The sequence below is a fragment of the Exophiala viscosa genome, assembly GCF_022695815.1.
Source record: "Exophiala viscosa unplaced genomic scaffold EDD37scaffold_3, whole genome shotgun sequence".
Lineage (NCBI taxonomy): Eukaryota > Fungi > Ascomycota > Eurotiomycetes > Chaetothyriales > Herpotrichiellaceae > Exophiala > Exophiala viscosa.
Window position 1 is genome coordinate 1,051,935 of NW_026944355.1, and position 19,701 is coordinate 1,071,635.

At 51.5% G+C, this 19,701-nt stretch overlaps 11 protein-coding genes across 11 annotated transcripts; 9 read left to right on the forward strand and 2 right to left on the reverse strand.

Moving 5' to 3' along the window:
• The first annotated feature begins 616 nt into the window (after positions 1 to 616).
• EDD37DRAFT_322687 (male germ cell-associated kinase) lies at positions 617 to 3,558 on the forward strand. The gene is made up of 3 exons (XM_062811475.1): positions 617 to 1,024; positions 1,074 to 1,823; positions 1,876 to 3,558. Exons 1-3 carry the CDS (start codon positions 863 to 865, stop codon positions 3,364 to 3,366), a joined length of 2,403 nt encoding a protein of 800 aa, XP_062671831.1. The 5' UTR covers positions 617 to 862; the 3' UTR covers positions 3,367 to 3,558.
• A 501-nt stretch (positions 3,559 to 4,059) lies between these two features.
• Positions 4,060 to 5,274, forward strand: EDD37DRAFT_625916 (uncharacterized protein). The gene is made up of 2 exons (XM_062816272.1): positions 4,060 to 4,518; positions 4,632 to 5,274. The coding sequence occupies exons 1-2, from the start codon at positions 4,153 to 4,155 to the stop codon at positions 5,166 to 5,168; spliced, it is 903 nt and encodes a 300-aa protein (XP_062671832.1). The 5' UTR covers positions 4,060 to 4,152; the 3' UTR covers positions 5,169 to 5,274.
• Positions 5,275 to 5,640: 366 nt separating this feature from the next.
• On the reverse strand, positions 5,641 to 7,486 carry EDD37DRAFT_322715 (GTP cyclohydrolase II). Its single transcript, XM_062811476.1, has one exon. The coding sequence runs from the start codon at positions 7,314 to 7,316 to the stop codon at positions 6,036 to 6,038; it is 1,281 nt and encodes a 426-aa protein (XP_062671833.1). The 5' UTR covers positions 7,317 to 7,486; the 3' UTR covers positions 5,641 to 6,035.
• A 1-nt stretch (position 7,487) lies between these two features.
• EDD37DRAFT_322716 (transcription elongation factor S-II) lies at positions 7,488 to 8,272 on the forward strand. The gene has a single exon (XM_062811477.1). It carries the CDS (start codon positions 7,642 to 7,644, stop codon positions 8,086 to 8,088), a length of 447 nt encoding a protein of 148 aa, XP_062671834.1. The 5' UTR covers positions 7,488 to 7,641; the 3' UTR covers positions 8,089 to 8,272.
• Positions 7,842 to 9,493, reverse strand: EDD37DRAFT_322728 (SAGA-associated factor 29). The gene is made up of 4 exons (XM_062811478.1): positions 9,189 to 9,493; positions 8,500 to 8,992; positions 8,112 to 8,450; positions 7,842 to 8,058 (listed from the first exon to the last, which is right to left on the reverse strand). Exons 1-3 carry the CDS (start codon positions 9,370 to 9,372, stop codon positions 8,171 to 8,173), a joined length of 957 nt encoding a protein of 318 aa, XP_062671835.1. The 5' UTR covers positions 9,373 to 9,493; the 3' UTR covers positions 7,842 to 8,058; positions 8,112 to 8,170.
• Positions 9,494 to 10,009: 516 nt separating this feature from the next.
• Positions 10,010 to 11,490, forward strand: EDD37DRAFT_648400 (mannose-6-phosphate isomerase; the record flags this gene model as incomplete). The annotated part of the gene is made up of 4 exons (XM_062818006.1): positions 10,010 to 10,040; positions 10,094 to 10,114; positions 10,166 to 10,257; positions 10,309 to 11,490. 4 exons carry the CDS (start codon positions 10,010 to 10,012, stop codon positions 11,488 to 11,490), a joined length of 1,326 nt encoding a protein of 441 aa, XP_062671836.1.
• A 319-nt stretch (positions 11,491 to 11,809) lies between these two features.
• Positions 11,810 to 13,265, forward strand: EDD37DRAFT_322794 (uncharacterized protein). The gene has a single exon (XM_062811479.1). The coding sequence runs from the start codon at positions 12,129 to 12,131 to the stop codon at positions 13,236 to 13,238; it is 1,110 nt and encodes a 369-aa protein (XP_062671837.1). The 5' UTR covers positions 11,810 to 12,128; the 3' UTR covers positions 13,239 to 13,265.
• A 1,133-nt stretch (positions 13,266 to 14,398) lies between these two features.
• Positions 14,399 to 14,847, forward strand: EDD37DRAFT_656944 (cytochrome c; the record flags this gene model as incomplete). Its single annotated transcript, XM_062818866.1, has 3 exons — positions 14,399 to 14,614; positions 14,673 to 14,767; positions 14,820 to 14,847. 3 exons carry the CDS (start codon positions 14,399 to 14,401, stop codon positions 14,845 to 14,847), a joined length of 339 nt encoding a protein of 112 aa, XP_062671838.1.
• Positions 14,848 to 14,998: 151 nt separating this feature from the next.
• On the forward strand, positions 14,999 to 15,746 carry EDD37DRAFT_323002 (uncharacterized protein). Its single transcript, XM_062811480.1, has 2 exons — positions 14,999 to 15,293; positions 15,350 to 15,746. Exons 1-2 carry the CDS (start codon positions 15,149 to 15,151, stop codon positions 15,592 to 15,594), a joined length of 390 nt encoding a protein of 129 aa, XP_062671839.1. The 5' UTR covers positions 14,999 to 15,148; the 3' UTR covers positions 15,595 to 15,746.
• A 627-nt stretch (positions 15,747 to 16,373) lies between these two features.
• On the forward strand, positions 16,374 to 17,803 carry EDD37DRAFT_625931 (uncharacterized protein). Its single transcript, XM_062816273.1, has one exon. The coding sequence runs from the start codon at positions 16,413 to 16,415 to the stop codon at positions 17,679 to 17,681; it is 1,269 nt and encodes a 422-aa protein (XP_062671840.1). The 5' UTR covers positions 16,374 to 16,412; the 3' UTR covers positions 17,682 to 17,803.
• Positions 17,804 to 17,838: 35 nt separating this feature from the next.
• EDD37DRAFT_323026 (exoribonuclease) lies at positions 17,839 to 19,307 on the forward strand. Its single transcript, XM_062811481.1, has one exon. It carries the CDS (start codon positions 18,087 to 18,089, stop codon positions 19,143 to 19,145), a length of 1,059 nt encoding a protein of 352 aa, XP_062671841.1. The 5' UTR covers positions 17,839 to 18,086; the 3' UTR covers positions 19,146 to 19,307.
• Positions 19,308 to 19,701: the final 394 nt, after the last annotated feature.

Consider the following 19,701-nt stretch of genomic DNA (forward strand, 5'->3'; position numbering starts at 1 on the left):
ACCCCATTGGTGTCGACTCAGGCAACGCAAACGCAAGGTGCTGCGTTGCTGACACCCCGTACGAGTACACCGTTGTTTCGCTGGGACCTCGTTCTCCCTCATCACTCATGGGCGAAAAAGCTCATCTCCTATTCCCATTATTCTTTTTGTCGTTTTGTCTTTGCTTGGAAAACCAGTGTTCGTCAGAGTAATTTCACCACCCGCAGTGGTGAGCAAGCCCGTGTGGCACGTTGTCATCGGCTCGTCCACATCCGCCGCTCCCACCTGTGCCTCACGCATCTGCCCCTTGCCAGATTCATCACAAGCCAGGGCGCGCCTCCCATTTCGCAGCAAATTGTCCGAGCACATCGTCAACACAACCGAAAACATCTGTCACTTTCCACCCCCTACACACGTCCTTCGACCCTATAGCGATCCCCCCCGGTGTCAATCAAGAAAGGGGATCCTCTATCCACTCTTGCACCACCCCTTGCGGGTCTCCTTCCGACAGTCGACAATCCCAGAGCTAGCTGTCTTGGTGACCTCCAACGTTTTCGAACTGGGTCCTTGATCCTCACCAGCATCCTCTTGTTCGAACTTCATCGTCACTTACCATCCTACTCACCACCTTCGTGAACGTCTGAGTACAGCGATCTTCAATCGACCGACGACCGCCCTCTATACGACCCTCTGTTGCGCCTCCCTTTGGCTCACTGGGACCTTTTGAATGCAAGTGAAGAAGGAAATGACGTGTTGAGGTCATCGAGCAACCCTTTATATGGGCGTTGGGCAAGTCCCATAAGTAACAACTCAAGCCGGTATATCCTTGGAACGAAGCGCATTGGAAGTGAGGCTTTGAGCACGACGACTCCACAACGCAGTCATGGCTGTCACCGACTATGGCCACAGGCCACAATCATATACGTTGACCGCCTTGGAAGATCGGTTCGAAGTGATCAGGGAAATTGGAGATGGTAGTTTTGGAAGTGTGCATCTTGCAAGAGTAAGGGCAAATGGCGCCAGTGTCGCTCGGCGAAATACCATGGTACGGCAACTGAACTTGAGTTCTAGCGGGAATGACTGACATATTTTAGGTGGCTATCAAGACGATGAAGAAGACGTTTGAATCATTTACACCCTGCATGGAACTTCGCGAGGTCATATTTCTTCGAACTCTGCCGACACATGCACACCTGGTGCCAGCTCTGGATATCTTCTTGGACCCATTCAGCAAGAAGCTCCATATTGCCATGGAGTACATGGACGGCAACCTCTATCAATTGATGAAAGCTCGCGATCATAAGTGTTTGGATGCTAGAAGTGTCAAGAGCATCCTGTACCAGATCTTGTCTGGCCTCGATCACATACATATACACAACTTCTTCCACAGGGACATCAAACCAGAGAACATCCTCGTCACCTCTTCAGCACCGCAAGACTCTCAATCCACTTTCAGCAGATACTCATCCTTGGTAACCCCACCGTCAACACCTCCGACATATTCCATCAAGATTGCCGATTTCGGGTTAGCCCGCGAAACCCACTCCAGGTTACCATATACTACTTACGTCTCTACACGGTGGTACAGAGCACCTGAAGTCCTCCTTCGTGCTGGCGAATATTCTGCTCCTGTGGATATCTGGGCTATTGGTGCTATGGCTGTGGAAGTGGCCACGCTCAAGCCTTTGTTTCCTGGAGGAAATGAAGTCGACCAAGTGTGGCGCGTGTGTGAAATCATGGGAAGCCCTGGCAACTGGTATACCAAGTCAGGTAGCCGTGTAGGAGGTGGTGAATGGAGAGATGGCACAAAGTTGGCGCAAAAACTCGGGTTCTCGTTCCCAAAGGTAAGTCATACAGCTATACTCAAATTACCTGGTACTTTGCTGACATTCTCAGATGGCCCCTCACGCCATGGAGACGATCCTGCCACCCCCTCAATGGCCAGTGGCCTTCAGCAACTTTGTGACCTGGTGTCTGATGTGGGATCCTAAGAGTCGTCCAACCTCAAAACAAGCCATGGGGCATGAATTCTTCACAGATGCCGTCGACCCTCTTCGACCAAAATCGTCATCGCGATTACTTGGTCGCAAACATTCGGACTTGAGTTTCCGCTCGAAGGACATGGTCGAGACTCCAACGATTACATCCAAGCCATCCTGGTTCCGGAGATCGCTGATTGCACGGGAAAGTGCCCCTGCAGTTCCTCAACATAATCCTGACTCTGCCAAGGGCGTACAGCCTGAATCAGAAGGTATTGTCAGCAGGCTTCGCCCCCAAGCTAACAAACGCGCAACGTGGGCCAATGGAACCAACCCTACCGGAGCAGCACCAATGCCGATACTACCATCCATCCGCCCCATCTCGCCGTTGCCTAACGCTGTCACAGCACAGGCAACTTCCTCGTTCACGGCTCAGGACGAGTCCAAGCCCAACTCGTCAAAGCCTTCCGACGAAAAGTCGAAGAAGATTGGCAGACAGTTGTCGATCAACTCACACGGTAATCATTATGCTGACGTCCACCGCCAAGACGCTGAGCGCGCGTTGAATGCCAACAGTGGCCTTGTCTCCCCACCTAACGGTCACAAAGAGAGCTTCTTCTCTCACTTACGAAAACGAGCAAGACGATTCTCTGGCAGACACGGACTGGCGTCACCCAACGGCGATGATGTCGAGGCAAATGCTGCACACATCCCGTGGTCAAATCGGTCATCAGTCATGGTTGACAGCGTCATCCCTGAGAATAACAACGACTTCTCTGACCTGGACAAGATACTGCAAAACGTTAGATACAGCCTGGACCGGAACGATTCAGGGGCCAAGCCACGAAGCACCTCGACAGAAGTGTCATCGAACCAAGGTTCATTGAAAAGGACACACTCCGTCCCACGCTCATCGCGGTCAAGTGAGAACGTCAACAGTACCACAGCAGCTGCTAATGCTCCTGCATCAACGGTAGCAGTGGCACGGACACGTCGCCCTCTGCAGATCAATCAATATGAGACACCTGAAGAGGCCGACGAACTACTCGACGAGGCGATGAGGTCTGCCAATCGTGCGGTTCGGCGTCTCGATACCAATGTCCCTTCCAAAGAGCAAACACAACGTACTGTTCTAGCGCAGAAGGACTACAACCGACAGTCATTACCCCATATAACCAGCAACCCGACCATGCAAGGTGCCTACCTGACGCCATCACCATCCGCCAAAAGGAATGGTGTTTCATTCAATGCCAACACCTCAAACCCCACCCTACCTTTGAACATTACCAAGACTCGTAAAGATCAAGACCATGTACCTGCACTTTGGCCTACGCCGCCCTACGAAGAGAATGAATGGGCAGCCGCTGCTGCCAACAGCATCTTTGCAGCTGGATCCATCTACCGATAGTCCTGGGACACATTGTCCCGCCCACGCTTGCTTTGACCGAAAAGTTTCCTATTCTCCACACTCGACGACAATATAGCGTTCCTTGATATCCTGTACGAAAAGAGAAAGAGTTGGCCACCTACCTACGGACCTAGGTGTTCTGAGTTCATTGGCGTTGAAATAGGGTCAATACGGCCATACCACTATTTCTGATTTTCAGTTCTTACTGTCTAGTGGACTTGTTGAAGATCCACCATGTCTGGTTATTGCATTCAATTTTGGTCTTTGGACGGATGACAGAGTTACCGGCAAGGGACTTTTTTATGGACAGCATTTTGGTTTGCCATACAAATTAGCATTGTCAGCTTGAACAGCGACAATCTTTTTTCATATGTTAATCCTCCTCATGACGAGGTTGTACAGCTAGAAGTTTTCATGTATGGAGAGGGTACGGCGACATAGGAGACTGTCGTTGGCTTTCCTTGCTTACATATATGAGTCTGCAAGACACAATTGATGCAATCAACCCAACAATGCTATCTTATTGCCTATGATCGAGTCTTCAGGTGGTCTGGTGTCTACTTCGTAGTTGACTTGTATCTTTTTAATCGCATAGCATCTCTTCGATGTACCGTGCAGGATGTGATTGGCCCGCCAAGAACCTCATGTAGATCGCTGCCGTACTCCAAAAGTTGTACTTTGTAAAGTACATCCGTTGAAGCTCAAACTGCTGTCCGCTGTCCCGCACGACATCCAATTTCTACAGTGCAGCACTCAAGGATCGCCAGTCTGAAGTACGTTCCAGCAATGGCATCCCGAGCCAAAACCTTGTCAATATGCCAGCAATGTCTACGGACCGCTGCACGCGGACAGAGTCCTCTAGCCCTCCCATCCTCTTCATATAGAATGTTCCTCCGCGCAGCATCCTCCACGACGACACCACCCCCCAACAGCAAAGGGCCCATCGTCCTCGAACAACCAGACAAATTCCGTCCACCGTCGCATCCTTCGCGACTCGCAGCCCGCCGGCGACCCGCGGCGTACAACCAGGGTTCGACGGAGCAGGAGAAAGAACATCAGAAGACGAGAACGTACCCTCACATGTTCCCCGAAAAGGGTTCATTTATGCACTGGTTTCTGACGGACCGGTGGATTCATATTTGGATTACCATGGTGAGTTTGCGCCCACGTCCATGCTGTGGAGCAGCCCGGCAGGCAGACAGCACGCAAATGCGCCGCCATGGTGCTGGATTGCGGACCAGTCATGCTAATGCTTATAATCGCAGGGTACATTGACGATTCTGGCATTCATCACCCTTACACAAACATTCCTCAAGACATCGCCCTACGCGCATCTCATGCCGCCTGTCTCCAGCCTGCCCTTCCACCCCATCACGTACGTCAAGGAGTCTCTATCCGTAATCAAGTTGCACATCGACTACACTACAGCCCAAACGAATGAGTCCCGCCAACAAAAGATTCGGGACGCACAGAAACGGCGACTGTACCGCCGCGCACATGGCATGGAGGATCTGAATGCTGAGGAGGAGCAGGGAATTGATGTTAGGGGTTTGGTGCCCTGGGATGACGGGTTGACTGTCAAGGAGCGCGAAGCGGGTGGGCGAGATATGCCGATTACGGGCAGGGATGTGATTGCTGGAGGTGGGAAGGTTGGTGATGATGTAACTGAGTTTGCGAGACGGATCAAACAACGACAAAGCGAGAAGGGGAAGGAGGAGGTGGAGGCAGAGGTGCAGCAAACGGAGACGCAACCGCCACCACAAGAGAAGAGGAAGAGGAAGTTGTGGTTGGGGATATGGTGAGCATCGTGCGGTTACAAGACAGCAAGTTGGCAGCGGCCATGTTCATCATTCATGTCGGGAAGTGCAGTACAGCCTAAAGCATGATACGACACTACTGAAGCGCAAACTTATGGCGACAAAGCTCGTCCCATGATATGATATAATATGTCTGTCTCTGCTATAAACAGCCCCTCGCTCCCATTGATGTGGTTGAGCAGGTGTATAGATTCTGTGCCAATAATGGCAACTCCGATATGTATGTTCATACTTTTCCGAGTCATCTTCCTGCCTATATAGGTTCTCATCTGATTGATCTGTACAACGACAACTAGGTTTGACATCTTTTCTGACCTTTGCACAAAGCGTCGCCACCACAACACTGAGGCCCGAGGCACAAGAGGTGCGTGCGCTAGCTGATGGTGTTTTTCTCTTAATGTCGGTCAGGCTTCGCATCTCCTTGAGACGCATTTCATCCAGTGCTCTGGCCCTAAACAGGTTTCGGGCAGAGAAGGGCAGAGAAGGCCAGATGTATGGGTCAGCCTGCCCATTGCAACGGCCAGGAGCAAAGGTGGCGGAGATGCGACATTTGGCGGTCAAGCCTCTTGAGTGCTCGGAGATCCTGAAGATCGGTCATACTGCCTGGACTCTTGCGTGCGGTCGTGGGCATTCTGTGATTGCCGGACACAATTCGTCGCTGGAGACTGTCGTAACTCAAGCACTTTCTTCCAACCCGACGCACATCCTGCAAACTCGGAATGGGGACCTAGAAGAAGCGCCCTGTGGTCGTCCATATTTATGCCCAAACAAGACTGTCTGTCTCAGTTTTGTGAGATCCTTTGGAGTCAGCATTGCTGACCAGTGATTTGGGACCACGGCCAACGAGAGACCCTATTCTTCGTGGATCATGTGCCCCATTCGACCAATTTTAGTCTCCAGGTACTTCTCGATCTCGGCACCTCGGACGCCCTTCACGCCCGATGTTCTCCATGCTATCGGAATCATAGCCACTCTTTCGCGAACACGCACTTCTTTGTTCGGACCTTCTACAGCTCTGACTTTATCCGGGTTATTGGTCAGGAGTCTGATACCCCTTTCCTGCTCAGGCTTCTGGGCATCGCTATCTGTGCCCATTCCAAGATCTTGCAGGATAGCTGTTGCAAGACCATAAGTTCTAGCATCAGCCGGATGCCGCAGAAGAAGGTTTGCTTCGACTGTATCATTCCCTAGATCCTGTAGATTGTATGCCTTAAGCTTTGAGGCAAGACCTATACCTCGCCCCTCCTGCCGCAGATATACAATAACGCCGCCTGACGAACCTGGTAGAGACATTAACCGAGCGGCTTCATCCAGCTGCTCTCCACAGTCGCAACGGGCTGACCAGGCTGTTTCGCCAGTGTAGCATTCCGAGTGAATCCGCACGAAAGGAGCTTTTCCAGGAGAGCTGATCTCGACAGCCTCCAGTAGAGGCTCGAGACCAGTCTCCTTGCCTCGGGGCTGTTCGGAGTTCTGTTCATCCTGGGTTGCAGGTGGAGGCTGCACAGACGTCGCCGAGTTTCCTTCTACAACCGGTTCTTCGGGAACCATGGTGACGTTCTTCAGCGCCGAGCCACTTCTTGCGCGCTTGTTCGGGGGTTTTCTGTGTTTGTCGGGGTCAATCCTCGAACTCGTTCTGCCGGGTCGTAATCTTCCAACATATGCGCCTCTGATCATACGGTCCATCTCTGTTTCGCCCGGCCGCTCAGAATCCAAGCTCCGACTTCGAATGTCATTCCCGAACACAATTGCAAGATGTTCTTTGTTGTCGGAGTCATTCTGATATAGGTATAGAAACATCTCCGACCCCGACGTCGTTGGGATTCGCGCACGGACTAGACATTCGACGTTCGGTAGTCTCTCGACCAAACGAGGTTGTTTTGTGGAAGGGTCATCGAGGGAAGTGTCCACGGGTATTGATCTCGGTTCTGCATGCAGATGCCGCGAAGGGGTGCTAGCTCCTGGTGTGGCCGGTGGTGTGAAAGCAGGTGAGATTAGATTATCCGGTATGCCTGGCGTCGCAGGAGCGCCATCGTGAAGATCAGACCAGTTGCTTAGGTAGCCGGCTGAAGGGCGTGGAATGGGAGAGATCATAGGGGAGGCGTGGGAGGGGAGTTCTTCGGCGGGATGAGCCATAATGGGCGATGTTGGCCGGTGTATGGCACATGCAGATTCAAACAATACGCATCATGAAAGTCAAAACGACAGTATGCAAGGCCGAACCAGACAACAGCTATCCAGCAGTTCGGGTGTTGTCTATGTGTATGTGTATGGCGATATGGGAAATGAGGGGATTAAGGTGATAGAAGTGGAAGGAATCTTGACTGTGACGGTAAAGTTGCTGACGAAATCGGAGCCTCGGTCAACACTCCGCACTTTTGACTAATTTCACGGCTCGCATTTGGTAAGCCGAACAAACACATAATATCAAAGTCTTTTGCTCCAGATTTCAAGGATAAAAATGCCCTCAACGACGCGACGAGATCTGCTGTCTGCCGCTCTAGGCTTCTGCAACACCTTCGCAGACCAAAAGCCTCCCGAAGAGATTTTTAGCCACTTCTCTGCCTCCGATGACGTCCTTGCTCTCGAACATGGCCTGCCGCAACTAGCGGCATTTCTGGGGCGAGAGTTTAGGGGGCAGACTGGCCTCAAAGAGTACTTCCAGCTCTTGTCATCCAATCTCAAATACGAGAATATGCGCTTCAGTAATTTCGTGGTCGACCCAGACGTCCTGAAAGTATCGTGTCGCGGAGAGGCTAGGTTCACCTGGACCAGTACCGGACAGAGCTGGGATGAGGTGTTTACATATGCGCTTGAGTTCGATAAGGACAACAAGGTCAAGGTGTACGAGATATGGGCGGACTCAGGCGCGGCTTATCTGGCAAGTAAGGGTCAGCTCAAGCAGTAGACAAAAAGCTCTCGGTCAAATACTGTGGACTTCAATGCAACGACTGGCGGCTTCCAGCCACCAAACAACACCTGTTCGAGCATCACCTCATCCTCGGGTCCAGTACAAATCGTACGTCGACGAGCATTTCCTTATCATCCTCGTCGAACTTCAGACTATAGATGGTCTTCTGAAAGCTCTTGACTCTTGCTCGATAAAAGGTATCGGTGTCGGGATATTTGGCGTAGACAGTAGCGCCTATAGGAAATTGAGCAGTCGCAACGTTGGTCTGCGGGATCGGGACAAGATCTCGTGCCGTGGCTTTTCGGACTGTTTGTTTTCCTGAAGCGTCGTCCTCAGGATCTCGAACATCGTACTGAATCCTGGCATTAAGTCAATAACATGCATACGAGAAACTGGCTTGCCACCCACGGTCTCTTTTCCTGCCAGACTTTTTTGATGATACCGTGTATGCCGACGCCTTCTTCATTCTCTTGTTGGTCTTTCGGGTACTTATAGAACACTTCGATTCCGGAAATGAGTTGACCAGCCTTTTCTGCCTGAACCCCCTTATGCGGTTCAATGCCGTCGTCCTTGGGGACGGTTGCTGCTCGGTTTTGACTGGCGGTGCTAGAACTTCGCGGAGCAGCACCTTTGACCCGCTTCATCATTTCAAGGCGGCCATCCCCAGGACTTGGACCAGGAGATTCCACTACCACATCTGACTCAATTGTAGGCCTCTGATGCTTGCGCGACTTGGGTTGACCGTTTCTCGGCGCAAGATCGTCATTGGATTTCATAGTGGCAAGGATGGCTAGGTTGTTAATAATATCCTCGTCATCGTGTACCTTCTTCTCGTTCTCTGCGCACTTCAGGTTTTCTCGGTAGAGTGCATCAAGCCGGCGGTGATTATCAGGAGTAGAATCTGGATGGTCAACGTTACTAAAGATCTTGACAGAATACTCGAAGAAGCACAGAACAAATAGAAGACAGTATTGCAGGACGGTGACCGCTAGCGATCGAATATGGGCGGACATGTTCTCTCAATTGCGAATGCCTGACTTACAGCGAAGGTGGTGCAATAGCAACATTCGGGGGGAAACAAATGGAATTCAACATACGTCCGTTTGCTTTGATCTCTTCTTCAAGAGCGATAATGTCCTGACCTATCCGCTTGGACTGGTCGTTGTAACTTTGTGCCTTCCGCAGACTTTCGACGGCTCGGCTAAGCAGGTCGTTTTCAAGATCTGTTTCTTTGCCCTCTCGGCCGCTCAAACCACGGCCTCCTCGGGGCCGGCCACTCATTTTGGGTGGGTAGTACAGCGAATGCTGTGCACAACGAAGCCTTGCGATCAAGACAAACGACTGCGGAGGCCGGCCGTCTGATCGTGCAAACTCAATGACCACCGATCGGGAAGACGCGCGCCTGATGTGTCAGCAGAGTAGGTGGTATGGCATACGCGCTCTTAGCCAGACTGTTGAATCATGCTGCGGTCAAGGTCAGGGACAGAGTTCCAGGCCTGTGAGGTCCGATTATAAGTGTGGGTTTATATGTACAAGGAAAAAGGCAGAGACAGGAGAGCCCGAGATGGTGAGGCTTTACGCATCGTCAAGTATCTTGGAGAGGGCAACAGTGACTTAGTGCCCCTGATTGGTGCGATGCCGGGACATCGCACTGTTGTGAGGGGAGATGCTGCAACGTAGTCAAACGGTGGATCATTGCTCAATATCTGTATCGGCTGGTCTGGCCAATTGCCCACCCACGTTTCCATTTACAATCTGTCAAGAAAGAATACTGATGCAAGCCACACCTGACCCCTTTCACCGCTAGATCTTCACATTCTCCTGACTTCGAATATAGATCCGGGGATTGACAGATTCATTTCTTATCTTCGAACCCACAGAATCCTGATCATCGCCTATATCTGCCGGCTCAACCAAAATGCAGGTCCCTCTCATTCGTCTTCAATGCGGTCAGTCTGATATCCAGACTCCAGCCCCTAATTCCTGATTAACCGGTATATAGGCTGCAACAGCTACGAGTGGGGTGAGTAGACAGTATAGCTACAGGGCTTGATCATTATCTGACATACACAAGGCAAGAAGGGCAAGGATTCCGCCGCCGCCAAATATGCAGCGGCCACTCCATCCGACAACTTTTCTATACAAGAAGACAAGCCTTACGCTGAGGTATGCCCTGAGTCTGCCCCTTGTATCACAATCATCTGACCAAGACCTCAGCTATGGATGGGCACTCACCCGTCACTGCCCTCCAAGGATCTCACTACCGGCCGTTCGCTGATCGACCTCGTGTCTGACAACGAAGCCTTGATGGGCACCGATATCACGGCCAAGTACAACAAAAAACTTCCCTTCTTGTTCAAAGTGCTGTCCATCGCCAAGGCACTCTCCATCCAAGCCCATCCCAACAAGAAACTCGCCGGAGAACTCCATGCCAAAGACCCCAAGAACTACCCTGATGACAACCACAAGCCCGAAATGACCCTTGCTATTACCCCCTTCGAAGGCCTCTGCGGCTTCCGACCACTGAAAGAGATTGCCCACTTCCTTTCCACCATCACGCCTCTGCGGGAGCTTGTCGGCGAAGCGGAGTCAAAAGGCTTAGAAGAAGTTGCCACTTCATCTTCTTCCAGTGACGCCAAATCCCACCTCAAAGCAGCTTTCAGCTCGCTCATGAAATCCGACCGCAAACTCGTCGCCGAAAGGTCCAAGGACCTTCTCGAGCTTGCCAAGTCCGGCTCCATTAGCCCGGGTCCCAGTGTCAACACCTCCGAGGAGCTCTGCGAGCTAGTTCAGCGCTGCAACAGCCAGTTCCCTGAAGACATTGGCTTGTTTGTGCTCTTCTTCCTGAACTACGTCAAGCTCCAGCCTGGACAGGCAATGTATCTCAAGGCCGACGACATTCACGCATACATTTCGGGAGACATCATCGAGTGCATGGCCAGCAGTGACAACGTCATCCGCGCTGGCTTCACGCCCAAGTTCCAGGACGTGAACACTCTCACCGACATTCTGACTTACGACCACGACCCTCCGGAGCAGCAACTGCTCAAGCCCGTGGACTACCCCTACGTCACGCTCAACGACAAAGCCTACAGCTCGGGAAGCGACTCGCTACTGTACGATCCGCCTATTGAGGAGTTCGCCGTTGTGCGTACTGTGCTCAAAAAGGATGGTGCAAAGGCTACGTTTGAGGGACTCTCTGGGCCGAGCATCCTGATCTGCACGACTGGCTCGGGCAGGATCAGTGTCGGTCCTAAGACGGAGGACCTGAAGGAAGGGTATGTGTATTTTGTTGGTGCGACGGCTGAGTTGGTTGTGGAAAGCACAGGCGAGGAGTTGGTCACCTTCCGCGCCTTCTGCGAGATTGATGATAGTTCCAAGCAGAATGGGCAACATTGACTACGTGCAGGTGGTGTGCACGTAGGGGACGGGAGCCCAAAATTGTGAGCTAAGAGCAAACGCTACGTGATACGATGAAACGTGAACATAGGGGCCACGCGTGTACAGCAGACGCCATCACGATGCGTTAGATGCAAGGGAAAGGACATAGAATCACGGATTGCCGATACATTGGTGAATCAAGGACAATTGACTTATAGTAGCATTGTGTGAGAAGCAGTTCGACGACCATGGTGAAATGAGCGTTTCAACCATCGGACGCGATGAAGCCAGGGAACCAAAACCCGCAGACCAAGCTTCTTTCTAATCGAGCGACGTTTCTGGCCTATGTTGCATCGTCAATATGTACGCTCGCGTAAGCTTGAAATGCAGAGGGTTGACTAGATGGATAAAGACGGCGAGCAAGGCAAACAGTGAGTAGTGTCGAATGACCTCGGTATAGGATATCTACCAGAGTCTCACCCTATTTGTAATCCCTCAAACAGCAGACTGACGTCTTGTACCACCATCACCCTCTCAAGTTGGACAAGGCTTACTAATGACTGTTCCATTCTTCAAGTAGCCTGTAGTGATATATGTGAGCCGGACACTCCTTGGGCCTCTGTTTCTACAACACAAACACTTAATAACCCGGCGCCATGGCCCCCATTCGAGTAGGTATCGTTGGCCTTTCGAGCAAGCCAGGGACATGGGCAAGTTTGGCTCACTTGCCGCGACTTGCATCGTCTCCCAATTACCAGATCGTTGCACTGTGCAACTCATCACTTGAATCTACAAAGGCTGCCATCAAAGCACATAACCTGCCTCCAACGACCAAGGCTTATGACAGTTACGAAGGACTTGCATCCGATCCCGATGTTGACCTCTATGTCGTATCCACTCGAGCCGATACTCATTATGAGGTCGCCATGCCCGCGCTCAAAGCAGGACGTAACGTCTTTGTAGAGTGGCCCCTCGCAGCAACGACGGAGCAAGCAAAGGAGATGGCCGCGCTGGCGAGACAGAAGAACCTCAACACGATCGTGGGTTTTCAAGGTCGAATGTCACCAAGTGCGAGAAAAGTCAAGGAGCTCGTCGACACGGGTGCATTGGGTGAGATCCACAGCGTCAACTACCAAGGAGCAATCCATGTGTGGCAGAACAACGCAGCCAGCGAGCGATATGACTACTTCATGGACAGGAAGATCGGAGGTAACCTCCTGACCATATATGGTGGACACATCTTGGATTCCATCCTGTATGCCGTTGGCGAGCTGAAGCCAGGAAGTTACACTCCCATGGCCGTGAACTTGCGACCACAAATGCATGTCATGAAAGATGATGGGTCGTTGTCGGAGGAGCTCTACGACAAAGACACCCCAGACCAGATTCTTCTGCAGGGACGACTGGACAGGACACCTGCAGCGGTATTCAGCTTTCATTTGAGGGCTGGAGACAGATTCATCGGTAATCCTGGGTCGACGTGGAGAATATATGGCACAAAGGGGGAACTTGCAGTTGAGTTTGCAAGCGCAGGGCCACAGATGGCAAAGGCTATTAGTATTCGCTTCTCGAATGCTGAAAGGGGAGAGGTTGAGGATATCGAAGTCGACGAGGGCGGTGAGGAATGGACCTCATTACCTACACAGGGACAGAATATCGGTCGTCTGTACGAGGCATACGCTCAGGGCCAACCATATGCGGATTTCGATTTGGCTGTGAAGAGGCATGAGTTGCTGGATGAGTTTTGGGCGACCCTATCACAGTAATGCGGAGAAAAGTTCCATTGTGGGAGTTGAGTCTGTGGGAGGTATGAAGATGGCTAGGTAGGGTGGTGTCGAGCCTCAGGCAATCGACATCGACACAGCCAAGCATGATGATATTGTGACGCTGCATCAGCTGTAGCCATGTTGGTAGTCATGATACCCGAGCTCCTGCTGCCGCTGTTCCGACGAATGAGATAGACGTCATAGTGACTGCTTGTGGCTGTGGTGTCGTCTTCTCGATGCTGTGACGAACAGTGCGTGTGCATACCTGCTACGGTAGACCGGGCTTGAACACCTAGAACAGACGTACACTGTGTCCAGAACAACAATTATTGTTTCGGCAAAATGGCATATGGACCTTCTATGTATTTTTATCGCTCTGGCCGAAATGATTCAAAGCCCGAAAAGGCCCGAACATCCCAAGAATGACAATGCAGTGGCGGTAATTGGCCGGAAGACGTGGATACAGCGCCACTTTTGGTAGCCACAGCTAGCAACGCAAGCAATTGCAAAAGGCCTCAGAGGCTCCAAAGCAACCAAAGAACGGGCTCGATTCCGGCTCTTGTGGTGCTTCGCTCGCCTACTCGTCTCCGTCATACATAACAATTTTCCCGGTTCCCTTTCGCTCAGCTTTTTTGCTTCAATTTCCCTTTACCACATACAACGCTATTCATACCTCAGAGCTTTGCTCATAGTCTAAACACCTTTCGATTCTTTCCTACAACTAGCCTGATCGACCTACAGTCGTAAGAATTCACAATGGGCAAGGACGACTCTTTCAAGGACGGTAAGTGTCTTTTCCCCTGCAGTGGCCACCACAGCTTCGCAGCAGCTTCACTACGGTTCGTGGGCGCAAACATGGGCTCCAAATTCAAGCGAACGTCAACAGCAATGTCTCACCGAGTCATCTGCATCAACTCGCGAACTCCGCTACACACTCATTGCCGCCGTTGCCTGACAGACACGCCGCCGAGAGATAACACCTATCGAGAACCAACCATACGAGCATCGAACCTATAGCTACTATCTTTACATTCAATATGGCGGCATGGGGATATACAGTACTCTTTCCAGGCGATTTAGATGATGACGACGGCCCGAGTCTGCACGAACAAACCCAAGAAGCTGCTGCGAAGGAGGTGCGAAGAGACGAAGACAAGAATATGGGCTCACAATTTTCTTTCGCAGGTGACGCTAAGAAGGGTGCCAACCTCTTCAAAACGAGATGCGCGCAGTGCCACACCGTCGTTGAGTCGGAAGGCAACAAGATCGGGCCAAACCTACACGGTCTCTTCGGTCGCCACACTGGTTCCGTTGAGGGCTTCTCCTACACAGATGCCAACAAGCAAAAGAACATCGAATGGAACGAGAACACTTTGGTATGTCGCCCGTCCGCCTCAATCTACATGATGAGCACAGTTTCTAATCTCACCACAGTTCGAGTATCTTGAGAACCCTAAGAAGTACATTCCTGGTACCAAGATGGCCTTCGGTGGTCTCAAGAAGGGCAAGGACCGAAATGACCTGATCACGTCAGTTTATCTACAGTCCATTACTACATCGTTTGTACTGACTCTCTACCAGCTGGTTGCGCGAGGAGACCAAGAAATAAATGCGATCACCATAAATTGCGAAGGCGAAAGTTCGACTTCGACTGTCTCGTCCTCACATTTTTTTGCGACGGAAAGATCGGCTGCTGTATCATCAAAGACGGCGAAGGCGTACATTTACCTAATCTGATGTACCATTGGACTTGCATACCGAAAGTCGCTGAGAAAGCCCGGAGAGTCCGGGTGGAAAGCTCTCTGTACATAAGCTCCTTGTTACCTTCTGGGCGTACCTGCGTTTTCGCATGCGATCGGCAGAATAGCTGCGAGGGATAAACAATCAAGCATCTACTTCTCTGCTCAAACATGCCATACTGGGCAGTCTTGTTTCCGCGTGTGCAGGTACCATTCTACCTTGGGTTCGTTTTCTGTGCGGAATGTCAATGCTGCCTGCAACATGAGCCGGAACTAGGCAACCCTGCGAAACAGAAGCCCATAAAGCCAGGCAAGAGTTCGCTGGACTCCTTCATGTCTCCAATGATGGACTTCCATTGATTCATCTGGCAGAAGCTAAAGACGCAACCATCCGGTCGCCCTTGCATGGAGAAATGCTGGTCTTGACCTTATTTGGTGTTCTGATTGGTAGACACCTTCCCCTCCAAGAGACCTGCCAGCTGTCCCAGCCTCCAACATTTGGTTCCGAGTCTCACATTTCTCTTGCACACTTGTACAGCCTACGCTACCAACCCTGCCTTTCGCGTGCCGTGCCTACCATCATCGGTAGTGCTTGCATGCCTGTCGCATGTCGATGAACGTGTCAAAGAGGTTGGGCTGGGCTGTGCAGATGTCCCGCATTCTGGAGAGATGGACTTTTCTTTCTGCATGGTATCAAACATCATGACTTTCGTGCATTTCAATCTTACCCTGAGTTGAGACTTTGATTGCGCCTCTCTTTGTCCTTGTTTTGATTCTCCCAATCGCTAATCAGTAAAAAATCCTTGTGCAAACCAAGGGTGACGATCCTGAAGGCGACCATTTTGTTGGCCGTTTGCCCCGCGTTGACCTCTTTCGCAGCCTTGCCTTGATGATCCCTTCCTATGCTCAACCGTTTCTACCATGGCTGCCATGATGCCTGCTGCGCCTGGCTACCGTTTCGATACCGAAGGAATGGCGGACGACAATCACTCGTTGGAGGCATCTATCGAAGACTTCGAAGAACAAGAACGCCGTTCACCCGTATTCCCGGACTTCAGATCAGACCGCGAAGAAAGTGAAATTGACGACAGATCGAGTAATGGGTTGCCCTGGTCGCCGCCGGGATTCAAGGGCAGAAACTCCAACGCGAGTGGGTGGTTCAGACAGGATCCATATGGAAAATACGATTTGCGACCGTCGACAAGTCCATCGAGATCGCGGCAGACGAGTCCAGAGTTGTACTCAGATGCGATGAACGGGGATCCAGATATCACAATAGCGGTGAATACTCCACTGCCTGCAGGAACAGATTCGCCAGTACGAGAACGTTCGCCAGAGGTAGAAGTTCAACGCGACACAAAGACTGGAAGTTATGATCGAGAAGAGGCAGTCTCACCAGAAAATCCTAATAATTGTAAACAGTCACCAACTGCCTATGCGCGGCGAGATGCTGACTTTGATCACAGACATTCGTTTTCAACTTCGAGCGGACGTTCAGCATCGAGAGCCATTTGTACCCTTCCTCAACTTTATTCAGAGAAAAATTGACGCCATGACCAAGACGAAATCAACGACGTTTCTTACAGTACTAACGACTATTCTATTTGCTTCCCTGTTACGCATTATTCTGGTCCCGCCAATTCCACCGCCAGTCCCTGATTTGGTCAAAGTATCGACTTTGGCAAAGTCTTTCGAGCCATTGATCTTCTACTCGGAGAATGGATATGCGCAGATCACAGCATTGCAGGAAACAAGTGTAGCAGTATGGGATCTCGGAGAGTCAGTCAGAAGCGCAAACATGACATCGGCACCAATGATCGTTCGCTCGCTTGACGAATTGTCTGAAAGCTTGAAGACGCTCGGGTTGGAGTTGACACGGTTTTTTGCAGATGTCGACTCGGACGTTGACAGTATCCTGCTTGTCATGGACTGGGCGAAACGCGAACTGGAGGGTGTGTCGTCCGGTCAAGGGGCGTCTTTTACAGGTGTGGTGTTTGACCATTTACACGGCATCTTCAACAGGGGCGGATTGCTCGAAACGTCCAAAGGACCAACACCGTTGGGGAAAATGTTGACCGACATTTTCGGTGCGAGTTCACCTCAGAGGACGAGGACAACCCTCACAAGGACATTCCATGAGTTCGTGAATGTGCTCGAGGAATCCATCAACAGCGAGTTGACTCACTCGACCGCACTGTTCGCCCTGTTCGAATCAATTGACCGCCAGTTTCTAAACTTGCAACGAACCGTCGTCAGAGAGACAGACACGCAAGAAAGATTGGAGAGTGACCTGCTATCATCTCTCTGGACTAAACTCATGGGTCCCAACTCGGCGATGCTGCGGAAGTACGAGAAGAACAAACAGCTATTGTCGAGTGTACGAGCGAGGACGGTGAACAACAAGCATCTCCTGATGGAGCACCATGGCAGATTGCAGACACTGAAAGTCAACCTAGAGACACTTCGGAGAAAATTGGTCAGCCCGCTTGTAAGGAGGAATGACTCTGTCAGCATTGACAGTGCCAATGTACTTGATCAACAGATCAAGGGTTTGGAAGGGACATATGATTATCTTCGAGCTGTCCGGGAAAGGCAAAAGGGTAAACTCATGGAGATGGTTTACGGTGCAAAGGCTGGCAGGCCTAGGCTTGTTGGTATTAACGGAGGGTTGGAAGGTGTTGCCATTGACGCGTATGAGTTGTGAAGAGACGACAAGCAAATCTGGGACAGGACACTGGTCTGCATGGAGCTTTGCCAGGTTATGTGAAGTATTCATGTTAGCATTATCATTCTAGTGGAACATAAGAATATCATTAGTGAGGCATGCATGCAATTCATGTCGACCGGAGATATTCTTTTGCCCAATTTTAACCCCGGCATTTTGCGGGGAGAGTTCGTCAACTTTTTTGAACAGCCATTTGAAGCATGACTTCAAGAACTTCCACTCGCACCATTGTCACTGTGACTCTCGCGATATACCAGTTTTCGGATTCGACCTCATCGAGGCTCCACGCCTCAGCCACTCCTTCATCACGAGCGAGAGTGTGCCACGCCGGGCGACTCTAGACCATCCTCCAATCCTTCTCACCACTGCCAAATATCAAGCGCAATGCCATCCCTAACGAGCTCCCTTCCCTTCTCGCCCGCCGAGCTAGCATACCTTCACACCTCCCTATCATCTATTCCACCAATCCGTCCCGACGCCAGAGCCTCAGCAACTGACTTCCGGCCCCTCCACGCCGAGACAGGAGTTTTGCCCTCAGTCAATGGCAGCGCACATGTGGGCTTTAGCGACGGGCGCGAAGCGATCGTCGGAGTAAAACTCGAAGTTGAGAGAACGGTACAGAATACTACACGATTCATCTCCAAGCCTGACGGTGATGAGGATGGCGCAGGAGCAATGGATCTTGACAATGCGACCACAAAGGCGGCGAGTAGTGGTAAAGGAAGGCAGGAATGGATCACACTGAGCCTCACACTCCCCGGTCTACGAGACGACGATGCCAATCTAGTCTTTCTCGAAGAAATGCTGCGCGAACCACTCGTTGTGGGTGGCGGATTACAAGACAGTCTCGTGATCAACGCGAGGTGGCACTGGCATATATACATTGATGTCCTGCTTATTTCACCGAATGGACTCGCGAGTTATCCGTTGCCATTGCTCAGTACGGCGATGCACCTCGCTCTACGGGACACGAGGGTTCCGAGACTGAAGAGCGAGGGTGAAGAGGATCCTGTGGCGGATGATGATTGGATGGCAAGCAGGTATCTCTACTCACGCAGTGGTGGGAGTACAAAACCGCCTGTCACGCTGCTTGTCGTCGTTGTTGGGGAGAACGTCATTTTCGATCCGAGCCGCGAAGAGCTTGTTGTTGCGGATGCCGTTGTTGCTGTGAGTGTGAGTCAGACTGAAAGGGAGGAAATGAGGGTGCTTGCTGTACGAATGATTGATACGCCGGCACGGGATACGATGAGGGGGGTGCCGCTGGCTGGGGAGGCGGGCGAGGGTGTGGATGTTCCTGGGGTTTGGAAGCCTAGGCTTGGTGGGGTCAAGAGGAGTGTTTTGAAGGCTGTGGTGAAGGGTGTCATTGCTGGCGGTGTCGCTGGGGATGTTATGAGTGGGTTGGACGGGTTTGTGAGTTTGGAGGGGAACGCGGCGGTGGGTTGAGTGGTAAGACGAAGAGAAGGGACAACAGGTTTGAAGCCCTGTCTGTTTGTGTCATTGACGCAGTGGTTGTTGCTTGGAGGGAGAGGTCGGTGGCATGGCGTTCGACGTGCTCACGTTTAGAGAAGCAGACTTTGAACCCAGTGATGAGAAGACAACAACGCTCGACAGCTTTGCGTGTGAAGCATTTCGGTGTCATGGAGCCGTGCGAAACAGGCATGGAAAGACTCCCCGCAGACGAATAAGGCGGGGCAACTCGACGACTCCCTCGCGCCAGCAGATGTTGGGGAATTGGGCAGGGTTTCCAAGGGGCACCTAGCGTGGGAATGAGGCTTGAGCGCAGAGACACCAACAGAAGGGTGCACCCAGCGATTACAGCTGGCTGGGCCTGTCTTGGGCTAGAACATGGCGCAATAATGGAATTGTGTCAAGCATCCGGACCATCAGCGGATTGGCAGCTAATGCATGAGTACGAGGCCCATAAGATCTCACTAACAGAAGAACTGCTGATGAATAGGGAAGACGAAGCAACATGACTACACGACATTGGTTCGAATGG

Bases quoted from the DNA above. Each gene is read 5' to 3' on its own strand.
- EDD37DRAFT_322687 (XM_062811475.1), top strand. From the start codon at position 863: ATGGCTGTCACCGACTATGGCCACAGGCCACAATCATATACGTTGACC. The intron at 1,025-1,073 runs GTACGGCAACTG...GACATATTTTAG, and splicing joins TCGCTCGGCGAAATACCATG to GTGGCTATCAAGACGATGAA. The intron at 1,824-1,875 runs GTAAGTCATACA...TGACATTCTCAG, and splicing joins TCGGGTTCTCGTTCCCAAAG to ATGGCCCCTCACGCCATGGA.
- EDD37DRAFT_625916 (XM_062816272.1), top strand. From the start codon at position 4,153: ATGGCATCCCGAGCCAAAACCTTGTCAATATGCCAGCAATGTCTACGG. The intron at 4,519-4,631 runs GTGAGTTTGCGC...TTATAATCGCAG, and splicing joins TTCATATTTGGATTACCATG to GGTACATTGACGATTCTGGC.
- EDD37DRAFT_322715 (XM_062811476.1), bottom strand. From the start codon at position 7,316: ATGGCTCATCCCGCCGAAGAACTCCCCTCCCACGCCTCCCCTATGATC.
- EDD37DRAFT_322716 (XM_062811477.1), top strand. From the start codon at position 7,642: ATGCCCTCAACGACGCGACGAGATCTGCTGTCTGCCGCTCTAGGCTTC.
- EDD37DRAFT_322728 (XM_062811478.1), bottom strand. From the start codon at position 9,372: ATGAGTGGCCGGCCCCGAGGAGGCCGTGGTTTGAGCGGCCGAGAGGGC. The intron at 8,993-9,188 runs GTATGTTGAATT...TTGACCATCCAG, and splicing joins AGAGATCAAAGCAAACGGAC to ATTCTACTCCTGATAATCAC. The intron at 8,451-8,499 runs GTGGGTGGCAAG...ACTTAATGCCAG, and splicing joins GTCTGGCAGGAAAAGAGACC to GATTCAGTACGATGTTCGAG.
- EDD37DRAFT_322794 (XM_062811479.1), top strand. From the start codon at position 12,129: ATGGCCCCCATTCGAGTAGGTATCGTTGGCCTTTCGAGCAAGCCAGGG.
- EDD37DRAFT_323002 (XM_062811480.1), top strand. From the start codon at position 15,149: ATGCCATACTGGGCAGTCTTGTTTCCGCGTGTGCAGGTACCATTCTAC. The intron at 15,294-15,349 runs GTTCGCTGGACT...TTCATCTGGCAG, and splicing joins GCCCATAAAGCCAGGCAAGA to AAGCTAAAGACGCAACCATC.
- EDD37DRAFT_625931 (XM_062816273.1), top strand. From the start codon at position 16,413: ATGCGCGGCGAGATGCTGACTTTGATCACAGACATTCGTTTTCAACTT.
- EDD37DRAFT_323026 (XM_062811481.1), top strand. From the start codon at position 18,087: ATGCCATCCCTAACGAGCTCCCTTCCCTTCTCGCCCGCCGAGCTAGCA.